The sequence below is a fragment of the Pantherophis guttatus genome, chromosome 8 (assembly GCF_059756535.1).
Source record: "Pantherophis guttatus breed Tessera chromosome 8, ASM5975653v1, whole genome shotgun sequence".
Taxonomy (NCBI): Eukaryota; Metazoa; Chordata; class Lepidosauria; order Squamata; family Colubridae; genus Pantherophis; species Pantherophis guttatus.
Genome location: NC_142070.1, coordinates 82,840,258 through 82,855,283, shown reverse-complemented (window position 1 = coordinate 82,855,283; position 15,026 = coordinate 82,840,258). Strand labels below are relative to the sequence as shown.

General features: G+C 41.1%; 1 protein-coding gene across 6 annotated transcripts in view; it reads right to left on the bottom strand.

The window, feature by feature from the left end:
- KCNIP4 (potassium voltage-gated channel interacting protein 4) overlaps positions 1–15,026 on the bottom strand; it is a 267,229-nt gene that overhangs the window by 60,108 nt on the left and 192,095 nt on the right. Inside the window, exon 1 of one of the 6 annotated variants that reach the window (XM_034436005.3) lies at positions 13,056–14,579. The exons of 4 other annotated variants lie outside the window; for them this stretch is intronic. In XM_034436005.3, the coding sequence (XP_034291896.1) occupies positions 13,056–13,167 (112 nt within the window). In that variant the 5' untranslated portion in view covers positions 13,168–14,579. Of the gene's footprint in view, positions 1–5,561; positions 5,611–13,055; positions 14,580–15,026 lie in introns of those variants that run through there. One more of the 6 variants, XM_060688936.2, reaches the window with a different exon arrangement.

Genomic DNA, 15,026 nt, shown 5'->3' with positions numbered 1-15,026 from the left:
AAGAAACAACGGATGGAAACTAACCAAGGAGAGAAGCAACCTGGAATTAAGGAGAAACTTCCTGACAGTGAGGACAATTAACCAGTGGAACAGAAGTTGCCTTCAGAAGTTGTGGGAACTCCATCACTGGAGGTTTTCAAGGAGACACTGTCCAGTGGTATAGGATCTCCTACTTGAGCAGGGGGTTGGACTAGAAGACCTCCAAGGTCCCTTCCAGCTCTATTCTGATTGATTGAACTTCCCTGCCAAGCCAACAGACCAGACACTCTCTCAAGGTTCTCCATCTAAAGACTAACCAGGCTTCTCCCCTGAACCCAATTAATTAATGTGATATGAATTTATGCTTTGCTTGGAGGAAGACTGTAATGAAATTTTAAAATGAACACGTACAGACTTTCTGAACTTTGAAATGATTCTCAAGTATCTAGTAGGAGTTCCAAAACTTGTAAACCCTACAGAGAAGTCATAGTTGAAGCACACGCTTATCTTCACGTGTAAAGTAAGAACCGAAGTCCGGTTGGAGGGTCAGTTCTCCATCACTGTAGGTAAAAAGCTTCTTTTAGAATAATTACATGCATGTCAATGCTATTCACGTAAGATCTGGCTTTCACCTGTGATTACATACCTTTTCATTCCTTTCCTTTGGAAAACAACTGCAGATGCAGGTGAAAATGTTCATATAAAATGTTTCTGCTCTAGCTGTTTGGACAATATAAGAAAAGGATGTCAAAGACAGTCAGTCAATGGGGATTTCAAAAAAAGAAATGACTGAACAAATTAAATTTCCCTCTAGTCTACTGGGGGGGAAAATGGCATCCTTCACCGAGAAGGCCCAAGTTCAGATAAGATTTCTGGTTATTCTGCCTTAGATTAGATAATGAGTTTTCTGGCATGGATAATCTAAATGTGATCAAATAACTCTGATTTTTTTTGAAGACTGGGATAAATTATTAAGAAGAATAGACAGATCTTTAAAAACTTTTGTATTCTTCACATTCCTGTCTGGAAATTGGCAACTGGATTTTTTTTCTGTTTTTGTTTTAGACTATTTGGATAAACAGCAAAACGTTTCAAATCAAAAAAGAAATTAAGTCCAGTCGCCATGACTGAACTTCCAGACAAACTTCCAGAATCTTCCTCAACATATTATCATGTTCCTGTTTTCTGCTAGCTCTGAAAAAGGCCTGGAAAGAAAGGAACCTGAAATACAGATTTCTGGAGAAACATTTCTTCACATAACCTACAAGTAATTTCCATTGCCACAGGATAGGGTGGAAAACTCACAGCTTCGTGTCAATTCCACTCCATCAACCACCATCATGCTGATATATAAAGGTTTGAAATAGCATTGTTGTTGTTGTTATATTATTATCTCTTTTATTCATTAAACGTGAAAGTCAGTCAACTGAACATTTAAAAATGCATCACAAATACCATTGACTGGTGCTAATGGTTGATACGGATTGCTGCCAGCATCCTAGATATCAACCAAGTACCTTGTTAAGATGTACGGTATTCCAAGTAGTACAGTTTTTTGCAGTTCCGCTGGTGTTATTGCAGGAAGCTGCAATTTCTTGATGTGTTTTGTAAAATTCTTGGACATGGTACCAAGTGCCCCAATGATAATCAGTATCACTGTTGCATGTTTCATCCATAATCGCGTAGTTTTAATGGCCAGGTCGCGATATTTCATGATTTTTTTCCAGTTCTTTTTCTTCGACTCTGGCGTCTCCTGGTACTGCGATGTCAATAAATTGTACGTTTCGGTTTTCCACAACTGTGATATCTGGCGTGTTGTGTTCCAAGTGACGATCCGTCTGGATTCGAAAGTCCCACAAGATCTTCACCTTCTCATTTTCAATAACTTTTTCCACTTTTATCTTCCCATGACTTTTCAGATACAGGAAAGTCGTATTTTTAACATAATGACCAGTAGACTAATTTAGCAACTCGATCAGGTGTAGCTTTATAATCATTTTGCGTGATTTTGCTGTATTATTATTATTATTATACACAAAAATGACAATATACACAGCAAACAAGATAACCATGCTGGATTTCGTATCCCAAATCATGATGATGATGATGATGATGATGATGATGATGATGATGATGATGTCACAAACATAGGATCTTCCTTTACAAAATCTTGGCAGCTTGTATAGATTTAACTAAATAAAAGCTAGTTTTCCTACAGATTTTGGAGGATTCAGTGATTCGATTGGATAATGTCAATTAGGTTTTTGGACATCATCTTTGGTTAAAAATAGCTTGTACATGAAGTAGATGTTTAGGGAAAAAAAGAATAAGCTTTATCACATCCATTTGAACATGACAGCTATGATATAACAGTTCACATTAACCCAACATGAAATAATGTTGCGCCATAAATTACATGAGATAATCTCTTTTAACCTTCAGTTCATTCTAATGGGGAATAGAAATGTAATAGATTGCAATTTCTTCAATACTGAAAGAGTATGAAGGATGATGGTTAAATAATATGGCCAGCTAACGTTAGAAGATAAAGGGGAAAGCTTCATGTCTATGGAGGTTCTTGGTCATCATGGTTGTCCCAAAACTGCTTTTTCAAAAGGCAACTAACTGGACTTACTTGGTTTTTCCTTGAAGACATTTCGCTCCTCATCCAAGAACTGAAGAAGCTTCTTGGATGAGAACTAAAACATCTTCAGAGAAAAACAAAGAAAGTCCAGTTGCCTCTTGAGAAAGCATCTTTGGGACAACTGTGACCTCGATGATGGAGAATCTCCATAGACATTTGGACAGAGGGACATTTTGCTCATTTTGTAGCAGCTCAGCTAAGCATCCTATACCTGGTCTTAGCACCGTAACATTGATAACTCCACTGTAGCCTAATGCAGAAGACTGGAGGCTAAAATTTATAAAGAATGGATGCTGGAACTGGATTGTCTAGTTTGATGAAAAGAAGGACTAGGGAAGACAGGATAGCAGTCTTCCAATATTTGAGGGGCTGCCATAAAGAAGAGGGAGTCAACCTATTCTCCAAAGCACCTGAGAGTAGGACAAGAAGCAATGGGTGGAAACTAACCAAGAAGAGAAGCAACTTAGAATTAAGGAAGAATTTCCTGAGAGTGAGGACAATTAACCAGTGGAACAACTTGCCTCCAGAAGTTGTAAATGCTCCAACACTGGAAGTTTTTAAGAAGAGATTAGACAGCCATTTGTCTGAAGTGGTGTAGGGTTTCCTGCCTAAGCAGGGGGCTGGACTAGAAGACCTCCAAGGTCCCTTCCAACTCTGTTATTCTATTTTAGTTGTTTTTCAAACTGCAAAAATACATACAAATATTTAAAGAGGTTGAACAATAGAAAAGATTTCTTCTGGTAAGATAAGACTTATCCAGGTAGATCAGTTTCTCTCCTGCTTCTGAAACTGGTTTGATTTCCCAGGCTAATCTGCAGGCCTCCCACTAATTGCCTTGGGGTTCCCTATTCAAGTACAGGAAATCCTCAATTTACCACCAAAATTGATGTTGTTGAGTGAGAAATTTGTTAAGTGAGTTTTGAATGGTCACTAAATGAACTGTTGTAAGTACAGGTCTACCTGTCCTAAAAAGGTACAATTCTGCCTGGAGCTGGGCGCTGTACTAGGATGGCTTTTCAGAGAAACGTCTTCAAATTCAAAGAAGTGTCTTCAATTTTTCCCCCCAAGAAAATATAGAGAAGACAAAGGAAATAGGTGAGGCAGATTGGGGTCAGAGGCAGCCAAAGAAGCCTAAACCTGAAGCCCACCTTCACATCAGAAGTCCAAGTAGAGTACATTAGGAAGGTCGTTTCATATGCCTGGCCATAGATGTGTGCACATGTGTGTGAATGTGTGCGAGAGAGAAGCGTAATGGAGTTCTCCATAGGTCACAGCTAACTGATTGTGATCAGCCAGCCGGCTCAGAAATTTATCCTGTAGTCTCTTGTATTGTGGGTTACAATCTTGGTTCCATAGGTTCCAGCCCTCCCAATTTCATTCTGAATCTCTTCGCCATTTGGGGAAGGGTTAGCAGGTTTTGCCCAAGTCACCGGCACACGAAATGAACAATTCTGTCATTATCTCACAGTCACTTTGATCTATTTTTAGAACCAAATGGGTTTTGTGTGTGGGAACATTTCCTAGCTCTGCATAGAATGAAATTGTTTGCATCATGTCTTAAAAAGCAAACTTGGGGAAGAACATTAAATAGAGACATTAAGTCTAGTAACTTTTGAGGTTCGGCTGTTTTATTCTTTCAGGAGCCATTCCCAACTATAAAAATACTGCTTTGACAGGCTTCCTTGCAGCAAATGTAAATTATTTCCATCCGAACTCAGCAAATAACACTTGATCTTTCTTTGAAGGCAAGATCTTCCTTTTGTTCTGCCCCCGTCTCACACACGCACACCAGCAGTCAACCAAGAGTTAAAATAAACCAGCAGACAAGAATTTCCTTTGATAACAGAATTGGCAGCAACCCAGTCTTTACTTACAAAGGGAGGCTTATCTCCTCCAACCGAAAACATCAAAGTCCACAAAAGCCAAAGAATAGTCAAGTCCAGTCCAAAAAATCAATCCAAGCAGAGCATATAACAAAGTTCCAGAAATGCAGAATGACTTGCTAGCTTTCCGTTTTGTCCGTCACAAAGCCTAAATGGCCACCACACCCCTTTTATCCCCTGTGGGGTGTGGTCCAATGACTCAGCTTAATCTCTGGCACGCCTCCTTCTCCGCTACGTGCGCTTGTCTTTCCAACGCTGTTGGGGATCCAGCCAAGACTTATCTCCGTCGCTGTCTAACTGCGGCTGCTCGGAAGTGCCTGGCTCCTGGCCTATCTCTTCTCCCTTGGGAGACACCTGAGGCATTGCCAGAGAGGAGGGTCCTGGAGAGGGAGGCCTTGCCAACTCCTCTCCTTCATTTTCGGAGTTTTCTCCCTCCGATAAGATGGGCTCGGGGCTCGGAGTCACAACACCTTTTACCAAAGACACCGCAACACTTTTTAAACCTTTTTTTACCTTTCACGAACATTTGAAAAGAGCTGGTTAATTAATTAAAAAATTAAATACTATACAACAATTGGGTAATAAATCCTCATTTCCCCAATCATTTGGAAAAAAGTATTCACATATTTCTTTCAAAAAAACCCCTTCGATTTATCTACTTAGATTTGGACGAGGTGTATCTTCTCTGTTGTACAATAATGCCTGAAAAACGATGTATAATTCTAGCCCAAAACAAGAGCATTACAGACCCCCCTTTTTTAAATCCTTAGCATCAAGGACCCCAGTTCCAAAACCTGTTTCAGAAGTGGTGATTCACTCTGCGTGTTTCATCTCAAAGCACTGGAAATCAAACAACTCCAACCGTTTCTGCTTATTCCCCATTAAAAGTGATGGTTTTCCCTGCCCAATCGTATCGGATTCTGGTCTTCTTAGCCGAGAAAGCCAGAATTGTCCAAAGACCCTTTCCGTGGTCATGTGGCCAGCATGACTACACACCGAGGCGCATAGAACACCTTTACCTTCCCATTCAAAGTGGTACCTATTTATCTACTCACATTTGCATGCTTTCAAACTGCTAGGAGGGCAGGAGCTGGAGCAAGGAACGGGAGCTCATCCCATCTCATGGAACTCGGGACTCAAACCTGGGCTGTCGGCTTTCCAGCTGACAATCTCAGCTTCTTTAACCACTGAGCCATCGCACTCCCTGTCTCCCCACCCCCCCAATTAGGCAAATGGGAAATACATGAATCCTGGCTCCGATTACACTTGGGCTGAAGCAGCCAGAGGTCTGAATTCAGCAGGATCCCTTGTGAAGGATATGCTTGTGAACAAACTGCTGAGTGATGAAGTAATAATGGGCAATTCAAACTACAAACCTACCGCGGAGAAAGAGAAAAAAAGATAAATTTTCTTGGATGTCTTGGATGCATGCAGTCTGAGCTTCGCCCATGTACCGGTGAATGGTAATGGAGATGGAAGAAAAGGGTTGTCTCATTAGGAAATAAGTGAGACTGGAACATTGTCATTACTCCCTAAGCTACGTCGTCAAGGGAGGGAAGCACAGAAGAGGAAAGGTGAGACAGAAAGACAAATCCCCCTTGTTTCTACTGAAAGCCAAACAGCCCAGTGAAAAATAGGATTAAAATTAAACATAAAGAAGACCAAACTGATGTCAACAGTAGAACAATCCACCTTAGACCTGACAGCGAAGGTATTAAAGTGGTGGGTAGCTTCTGCCTTTAGGGTCAACCCTCAACAGCGAAGGAAAAAGCAGTCAAGAAATATGCCACCCATGAGGACTTGGTACAGCAGCTATGAAGACCTTGGAAGAAATGTTCAAACACCAAGATGTGTCTACACCTTCAAAGGGATGCTATTCCCTGTAAGGCTATGGAAGTGAAAATTGGACTTTAGAACACAGAAGAAGAAAAATATTGATGCCTTTGAACTCTGGAGTTGGAGAAGACTTCTGTAAATATCATGGGTAGCCAAACCCCCCCCCCCCAAACTTTGCCCACAGCCTGGAGTTCGATCCGTTCAAAGTTGACTATCGCTAGATCTCTCTCTCTCTCTCATCTATCTATCTATCTATCTATCTATCTATCTATCTATCTATCTTCTATCTATCTATCTATCTATCTATCTATCTATCTATCTATCTATCTCCCTCCCTCCCTCCCTCCCTTCCTTCTGTGGTGGTGGAGTGGTTAGAGTGCAGTACTGTAGGCTATCTCTGCCCACTGCCAGGAGTTCGAGCCTGATCATCTCAAGATCGACTCAGCCTTCCATCCATCCTAGGTGGGTAAAATGAGGACCCAGATAGTTGGGGGCAAGAGGCTGACTCTGAAAACAGTTCAGAGGGTGCTGTAAAGCACTGTGAAGGAGTATATAAGTCTAATTTCACCATTGCTATATTCCAACTATTAAAGCCCATGCAAAGACGTTGCTATAGGCTGCTGTAGGCTCGGATAACAAAGCCAGCCCAATCCCAGATATGCTCTGGAAGCACATTTCTCTTCTTAAACCTGGTCCAGAGTCTTACTGAGATAAAACACGAAAACCTGCAGTTGGTTTTGTTCTGTTTTGCTGTGTTTCCTGAATGCTTAATAAAGAAAAGGCGAAAAAAAATAATGTTACTTGCCTTCATTTGAGATTTAGAGAACCAGACAGTGCAAATAATAATCCAATAACTATTGATGTGCGTTGCCGCAGGACAATTGGAAGTGACAATGGCCTTTTAGCTTTCCATTAATTGAGCACATCTGGGGACAGATTTTGAGTGGAGGGAACATTTGGACAGCAGAGTACACCTGCAGCAAAAGTGAGATTTCTCCTTCAATACCTAAAGAAGAATTTAAGAATCTCACACAGCCACAAAAGCCCTGGATCTTGTTAGAAACAACTTCTGTGGGTGCATCCTTGTTCTATAAACACTCATGCATCACAAAGCAAAGAAGAAAAAGCAGCACAAATAGAATTAAAGGGCAGGAAGTAAGAAAAAGGAAAAGGGAAGAAAATCTAAATACAGGCAGTCCTCAACGTACGACACCGCAATTGAGCCCAACATTTCTACTGTTAAGTGAGACTGTTGTTAAGTGAGTTTTGCCCCATTTTACAACCTTTCTTGCTACAACTGTTAAGGGAATCCCTGCCGTTGTTAAAGGAGTCACCCGGTTGTTAAGTGAATCTGGCTTCCCCCTTGACTTTGCTTGTCAGAAGGTCACAAAAGGGAATCACGTAACCCCAGGACACTGCAACCGTCATAAGTACGAGTCAGTCCCCAAGCGTCTGGATTTTGATCACGTGACTGTGGGGAATGCTACAACGGTCGTAAGTGTGAAAAACAGTCATAAGTCCCTTTTTCCAGTGCTGTTGTTACTTTGAACGGTCACTAAACAAACTGTCGTAAGTCGAGGATTACCCGTAGTTGTAGCTGACACAGTCACTAAACAAATGGTTGTAAGTTGAGAACTACCTGGATATCTGGTTCGCCAGGTTTTAATACCTAATTTTCACAGGGGGATGAAATCAGAAGTGGAACATTGTTTAAAGTTCAAGGAAACAGGTGAGTCTGTGTCTGTGGACATGAAACTCGGATAAGTGAAACCGGAGATATAAATTAGCTTACAAACTCTGCTTTTTAACTTCTTGAACAAAATAAACTAAAGAACCACAATAAATATTCCCAAGAACTTTATTTTTTTTGTAGATGTATAGAGAGCTAAAAGATAGTCCACAAACAGAATTTTTGCTGATACTTTTCCTCCTTTCGGTCTTTGACCAAATGGATGCTAAATATGTGCAGGTGGTCTTTTAATGAATGAATTAATTACACAATTAATGAATAATTGTGTAAAGGCTGATAAGAGACCCCACTTAACCATATTAAGTCTGAAATTAAGCTAGAAATAGCAGCTCTCTTTCCTAAGCCAGAGAGAACAATGCCTAGGGTTATGTTATGCATTCATTATTTAATTACACCTCGATTCGTGTAATGTGCATTTTTATATGTATTTTTACAAGATATTCTAAATAAGATAAAGCGAACGAGGCTGCATCTTGTTTTCATTTATTGATCCTTGAAAATGCACGATCAGCTAGACTTTTCCTGACAGGGAAGAATTCTTGGGGCTGAATTTATTGTCTTAATTATCTTTAGATAGCAACCTTAAACACTTTTGGGAAGATAAAAACGACTTTGGCAAAGACACAGATTTTACTTCAATTCTCCTTAAACCGTAAGAATGGACTTAAATGGTCCATTAAGAGGCCCATTTTTATTTGTTTGTTTATTTGTTGGCTGCCTGGACGGCTGAAAAAGAAACAGAAATCAAAGAAACAAACTCCGTGATCATCCTTCAATTCTGCCAGTGCATTAATTACTCTTCCCCTCCTTCTGATACTGCTGGAAAGAATCAACTATATCACAGCCAGTTGTCTGATAACTGGAAGCTAAACTCTGATAGACTTTGAGAAACCTTTCCTCTTTAATCGTAATCCCAGAATTAGATAAACCCAGAATGCTGGGAGAGAGATCTGATTAACTGCTTTCGCTCTCTCCTACACAGACACACACACAGACACAGAGAGAGAGAAAAGAAGAAGAAGAAGAAGAAGAAGAAGAAGAAGAAGAAGAAGAAGAAGAAGAAGAAGAAGAAGAAGAGGAGGAGGAGGAGGAGGAGGAGGAGGAGGAGGAGGAGGAGGAGGAGGAGGAGGAAAAGAACAGGAAGACGAAGACGAAGAAGAGGAAGACAAGGAAGACGAAGAAGAAGAAGAAAAAGAAGAGGAGGGGAAGATAAGGAAGAAGAAAAAGAAGAAGAAGAAGAAGAAGAAGAAGAAGAAGAAGAAGAAGAAGAGGAGGAGGAGGAGGAGGAGGAGGAGGAGGAGGAGGAGGAGGAGGAGGAGGAGGAGGAAGAAGAGGAGGAAACGAAGAAGACGAAGAAGAGGAAGACAAGGAAGAAGAAGAAGAAGAGGAGGAGGAGGAAGAGGAGGAGGAGAAGAGGAAGACGAAGAAGAGGAAGACGAGGAAGATGAAGAAGAGGACGAAGAGGAAGAAAAAGAAGAGGAGGAAGAAGACCAACCGCAGGGATGCTGCCACTGCCCCCACCCCGTCTTACTCTGCATCCCACCCAACTGGCTCCCAGAGGCCTTGGGTGCCTGCCCTGCCCTGGTGGCATCCCTTCCTCCACTTGTCTCTTCCAAAATCGCCTTTCTGAAAGAGCATCCAGCCAGTGTAACAGGTGGTCTTCCTGTTCAATCAATCAGAATAGGCTGGAAGGGACCTTGGAGGTCTTCTAGTCCAGCCCCCTGCTCCTGCAGGAGACCCCAGACCATTTCAGACAAGTGGCTGTTCAATCTCTTCTTAAAAGCCTCCAGTGATGAAGCATCCACAACTTCTGAATGTAAGCATTCCTCACTGTTAGGAAGTTTCTTCTGAGTTCTCGGCTGCTTCTCTCCTTGATCAGTTTCCACCCGTTGCTTCTCCTCCTGCCTTCAGGTGCCTTGCAGAATAGCTTGATTTTCTTTTTTTTTTGGAAAACTGCTATCATTTCTCCTTAGTTCTAGGTTGCTTCCCTCCTGGATAAGTCACACCTCTTATCACACTGTAGTTATCTTTTGATGATGTACAAGGAAGCCAATATACATATAGTTGTAAAGAAGAGGCTTTGTCCATATGGACTTTTGGAATTAACTTGAATTTCTATAGACGTAGGGCCTGCCAGGGTGATGCTTAACTGAAGAATGCCTAAGAAGTGGCTTTTGAAATTTGTCCTTTGAGGTGAGGAAGAGACTGTACAGTGTTACAACAAATGGAATCTGTGATGATTGAACAATGACATGGCCTGCTCCCCCCCCACCCCAATATATTCTTGTTCTGGGTTCAAATCATGACCTATTGTGCTGTCTTCTATTTTAAGCTGGAGATACCATTCTGCAATGCTCATGGATAATACTGGAAAAATCCCCCAGTTGTACATTGCAAACAGTGTGCACCTCCTTCTCCTTTTCCTTCTCTCCCTCCCTCCCCCTCTCTCTCCATCCCTCCCTCCCCACTCCCATCTCCCTCTCTCCTAGAAAAGAAAGATAGGATTAGTTCACCTCCTTGTAATTATCCTATTCTGCACAAAACATCTTAATTCACTTAGCAGTTTGGGTCAGAGAGACAGAAACTGTAGGAGCTGTTAGGTCACTTTTTCAGTTCAAACAAACAAATGCTTGCTTTGGATATCTTAATACTGCAGAAAACCAGCATAACCCAACAACAATTTTGTGGCTTCAGCTTCAAGATGTGAAAACACCTCATTTTGACTGGCATACCATTCAGCTGAAAATAGATGCACAGACTTTGAAGAAGGCATCTAGCTCTTGTAAACCTTGAGAAACGTGGTTCAAAACCATCATCTCAACATTATATTAGGAACGCACTGCTGCTAGTATGGGAGAAAATCAGAGAGCAACATTACTTGAGGATATCAGTTTGGCTTTCAACGATGGAAGAACTGGTTCACCCAAATGTTATTAACATGGGAAATATTGTTAGATATAAAGATATTTTGAATGAAGAGGGGGAGCTCAAAGCTAAACAAGAACCGAGTGATCAAGGGATTGATATTCACAAGTATATTCTAGATAAGAAGAAGGCATCTAGCTCTTGTAAACCTTGAGAAACATGGTTCAAAACCAGACCTCAACGCCATGATCATCATCTCTTTAGTTCAATTTCTAAGTCTACCTTTCTTTCCGTGATTTCAATCCCAAAGTAAACTCAAATTTAGCACTCTGCCTACACACACATTCATTTCATGCTACCCTATGCCTTGTCTAATTTTTGCAAGAGAGGGATTATATTTCAACCACTGCCAATCTGCTACAAGTACATCTATATGTAAACCACATGTTGCATCTTATACCCAGCGTAATCTTACTATGTTGACCGGAGCGCCTGTTCTCCAGCCCTAATCCTAACTTAAATTATTATTTAAGGACTGGAACGAAGTTCCAACCTTTATAGAGTTGAGATATAACCCAGCCTATTTCTTTCACTTCTTCAAAAGGATTTATTAACGCATTTCATGTATCTCAGATCCTGGATCCTTTTTAGGGGTGTCATGCAGTCGATTTTCTCTTTTAAGTCAATGTGGATTTGCTATTTTGCATCAGCTGTATCCTTATTATATTCTTACAGTAAATATTGTTTAAGCCTAAATTTAAAACGTCACAAACAAAGGTATTCTTAGCAATGAGATGAAGATTTATCAACTTGCAGCAAGTGATAGCACCCAGCTGGCCTTGCATGATATTATTAAAAAACGAAGCAGAATTCGGTTAGTTTTTGGATGAGAAATCACTAGAAAATCTCCAAAGTTTAGGTTAAATTCAGAAGTTGGAAAACAGATCCTAAAATATAGAGCTGGCAAACTACTTCTGAATTTTTGCCAAGAAACCAACAGGTCTATGGCATCAGCTGGATACCATGAGTTGAACTCAATTCACACTTACCTTTTATAAATTATTTATTGTTGTTCACTGCTGATAAATTAAGTACTATGGAAATATTTCTGAAGTTTTCTATGAAGTCTAGATTTTAAAAGTCTCTTTCTACTAACGTGTCTTTTAATGTAAAGGCAGAATTATTTAGCAATTCTTAAGAAGTTAATGGATGCTGATTTCATTTTCTGAAGATATTGTACAGATGAATAAGATAAAAAGAGAGGAAAATAAGAAGAAAATTCGTGGCAGACTCTGAGCGTGTGCAATTTCTAAGGAAATTGGCTGGGGAGAAACAGTATCTGAGCAATCTGAATAATTTCAGTTTGCTTGCAATCTAGAGAATTAAATCGGAGGGCTACAGTTTTAATTTTTAGCACTAGATTTAACAGAGAAACCCCAAGAAAATATGATGCTCATAAGCTCATCTACTGAACCCTACAGGGAAGTTTTGTTTATACATCTGGTGCTCCTTTACAGAGAAATAAACTGAGCAGACTGCAAGGCAATACGAATATATTAAAAACATTTTATCATTTTGTTCCCAAGAACACACATTACAAGCAATACTCGGGGTGGCTTGGAATATTGACTGACACCTTAACCAGTCAACCTCTTCCAGTTCTAAAAGGATAAATAAACAGAACACACCCCGAATAGTTTTCCAGAAATCTGTTCGTGCGTAAAAGCAACCCGTTAATATTAATCGTATTAATAATGGAAATCAGAAAAGTTCCAATTTGGCATAGCCACCACCTGCATGCAAGGAAAAGCTGTTTAGACGCTAACTTTCTTACTCTGGCGATGTGATTTAGAGATGCATTTCTGCCTCCATCCCTGAAAAACGTAGCCTCGGGAAGCTGCAGTGACTGAACCGTAGAAATATAAACAAAAACAAAACATGATTTACAGCCCGGGCAACCATAAAGTGCAGAAGCTGCTTGACACAAGTGTATGAGCAGCACGTTTTATTCTCCAACGCCAAAGGTACACGCAGAGCCCAGGCAGGAGCATCAGCTGGCACTACCTGCAAACAGAACAATTCAAAGTCACCACTTTACCTTCGGAGAAGTCTATCAGTCCAAGCAAATGCAGCAGCTTCAGAGACGCAAAGATAATCACAACAATGCCCACTGTCTGTAGACCCTCCGATTCCCATTCCAAAGTCAACATTGTCCGAGACGGTGTTTCATGCCAACCAGCTGCCAAGCCACCACGCAGTCTAAAGGAAAGTTTAAGTCACTCTAACGGGTGTTTTTTTGCCTCCCATACAAAAAAAGTTGCCAGCACAGCCAGAAAGGCAAAGGAAATGAAGTGACCAGGTAGGTGTTAACTGAAACCCCTGGTCTCCTGCATCTCGATGCTTTGGGATGCTAATTGTGGCCTCCTTGCCAAAAAAAAAGGCATTTGACACCACCAGCCTTCTTACTTCTCCGCTGCCACGGGGCCATTCATTCCGGGTTTCCAGACTTGGCAGTATTTGTTTGGAAGAAAGCAAGGCAGCTTAAAGGAAGAGGCACGAGCGAGCAGACCGAACGCCAGCCTTTCGTGCCAGCTCAGGCGCTCGCAGCTCCTGCTTTACAGCGCAGCTCCCGCTGAAAAGAACAGCACTTCGGAGCTTGTCAAATATCAGATTAATCATCGGGTGCATTTGCATCTTTGTCCATAGTGGTTTTAATTTGCAGGATGTTGTGGATGAACACCAAGAGTTTCCTCTTCTAACTTGAACATGAGGGAGACCCACGCTCCCGTCTCTTGGCAGAGGTCATCTCCAGGGTGACCAGGAACTTCCTTTTCTCTAGACATTCCAGAAACGAGAGGGCAGAAGAGTTAAAGCATGGGTTGCATCCAAGAAAAAAATGTGGCTTGTATGGTGAACTTAGATATCTTACCTAAAAAAGGTAAAAAAAAATGGAAAAAGGGCAAAATCCAAAGGTGCTTTTTCAGGAGGCAACTGGATTTTCTTGTTTTTTATTTGAAGACATTTCGCCTCTCATCCAAGAAGCTTCTTCAGCTCTGACTGGATGGTGGGGAATGGAAGGATTTATATTCCTTGCAGACAGCCATTCCCCATCATCCAGTCAGAGCTGAAGAAGCTTCTTGGATGAGAGGCGAAACATCTTCAAGGAAAAAACAAGAAAGTCCAGTTGCCTCTTGCAAAAGCACCTTTGGGACAACCAGGACCCGGATGACAGAGAATCTCTATAGACAAAAAGGGCAAAAGTTACTCCAATCCAAGAAGCAAAGCAAATTTGATAAAGAGGTTTGCTAGAGAGAGCTTCCTCGGAGACAAGAAGCCTCAATCTCCCTGACAGAAGCTGAAGTTTTGAGGCAAAGCCAGACTGACTCCAGGTTTTTATGGGTCTCCTGTTGCTGTTTTGCCTGCATAAAATGCACAACAGAACTCTTAGGGCCATGGAAAGGAAGCAAATAAGCTTGCCAGTTGCCCAACATGCATTACAGAAATAGGGTGAGATACAATATAAAACACATGCTTTTTTTTCAACTGAAGCCAGGAACTGAATCATCGAATGGACACAGAGAATTCCAATTCCTTTTTAAAGGCACAGAACACTGCAAATTGCAGAAAAAAAAGATCTTGGAAGAAGAACAAGAATGACACTCTTTCTCTGTGCTAAAATTAAAATACGTCTTTTTTTCTAATGGGGATTATACAGTAAATGGTCATATTGCTTAACGCACTGTAAGCCGCCCTGAGTCTCCGGAGAAGGGCGGCATAAAAATCAAATTTAAAAAAAAATGGTTCCCATATTTAAACGTGAGTGGAAGACTGGCTGCATTGGCACACAGGCACACTTAGAAAATGGGGACAATCCAACCCAAACCCACGTACAGATAAAAGGATCGTCAAGATTGAACCTGCTGAGTGAGCCCAGTTCATAAGTGTTTCTTGTGGGAGTTTCTATAGAAGACGATGTCCAAAGTCCAGCTGTGAAGAATTCTGATATGGAGAAAAATATGGAAGGCAGCAAACCGAGCCAGTGGTGAGGACAAAAAAGCTAAGAGAAAGC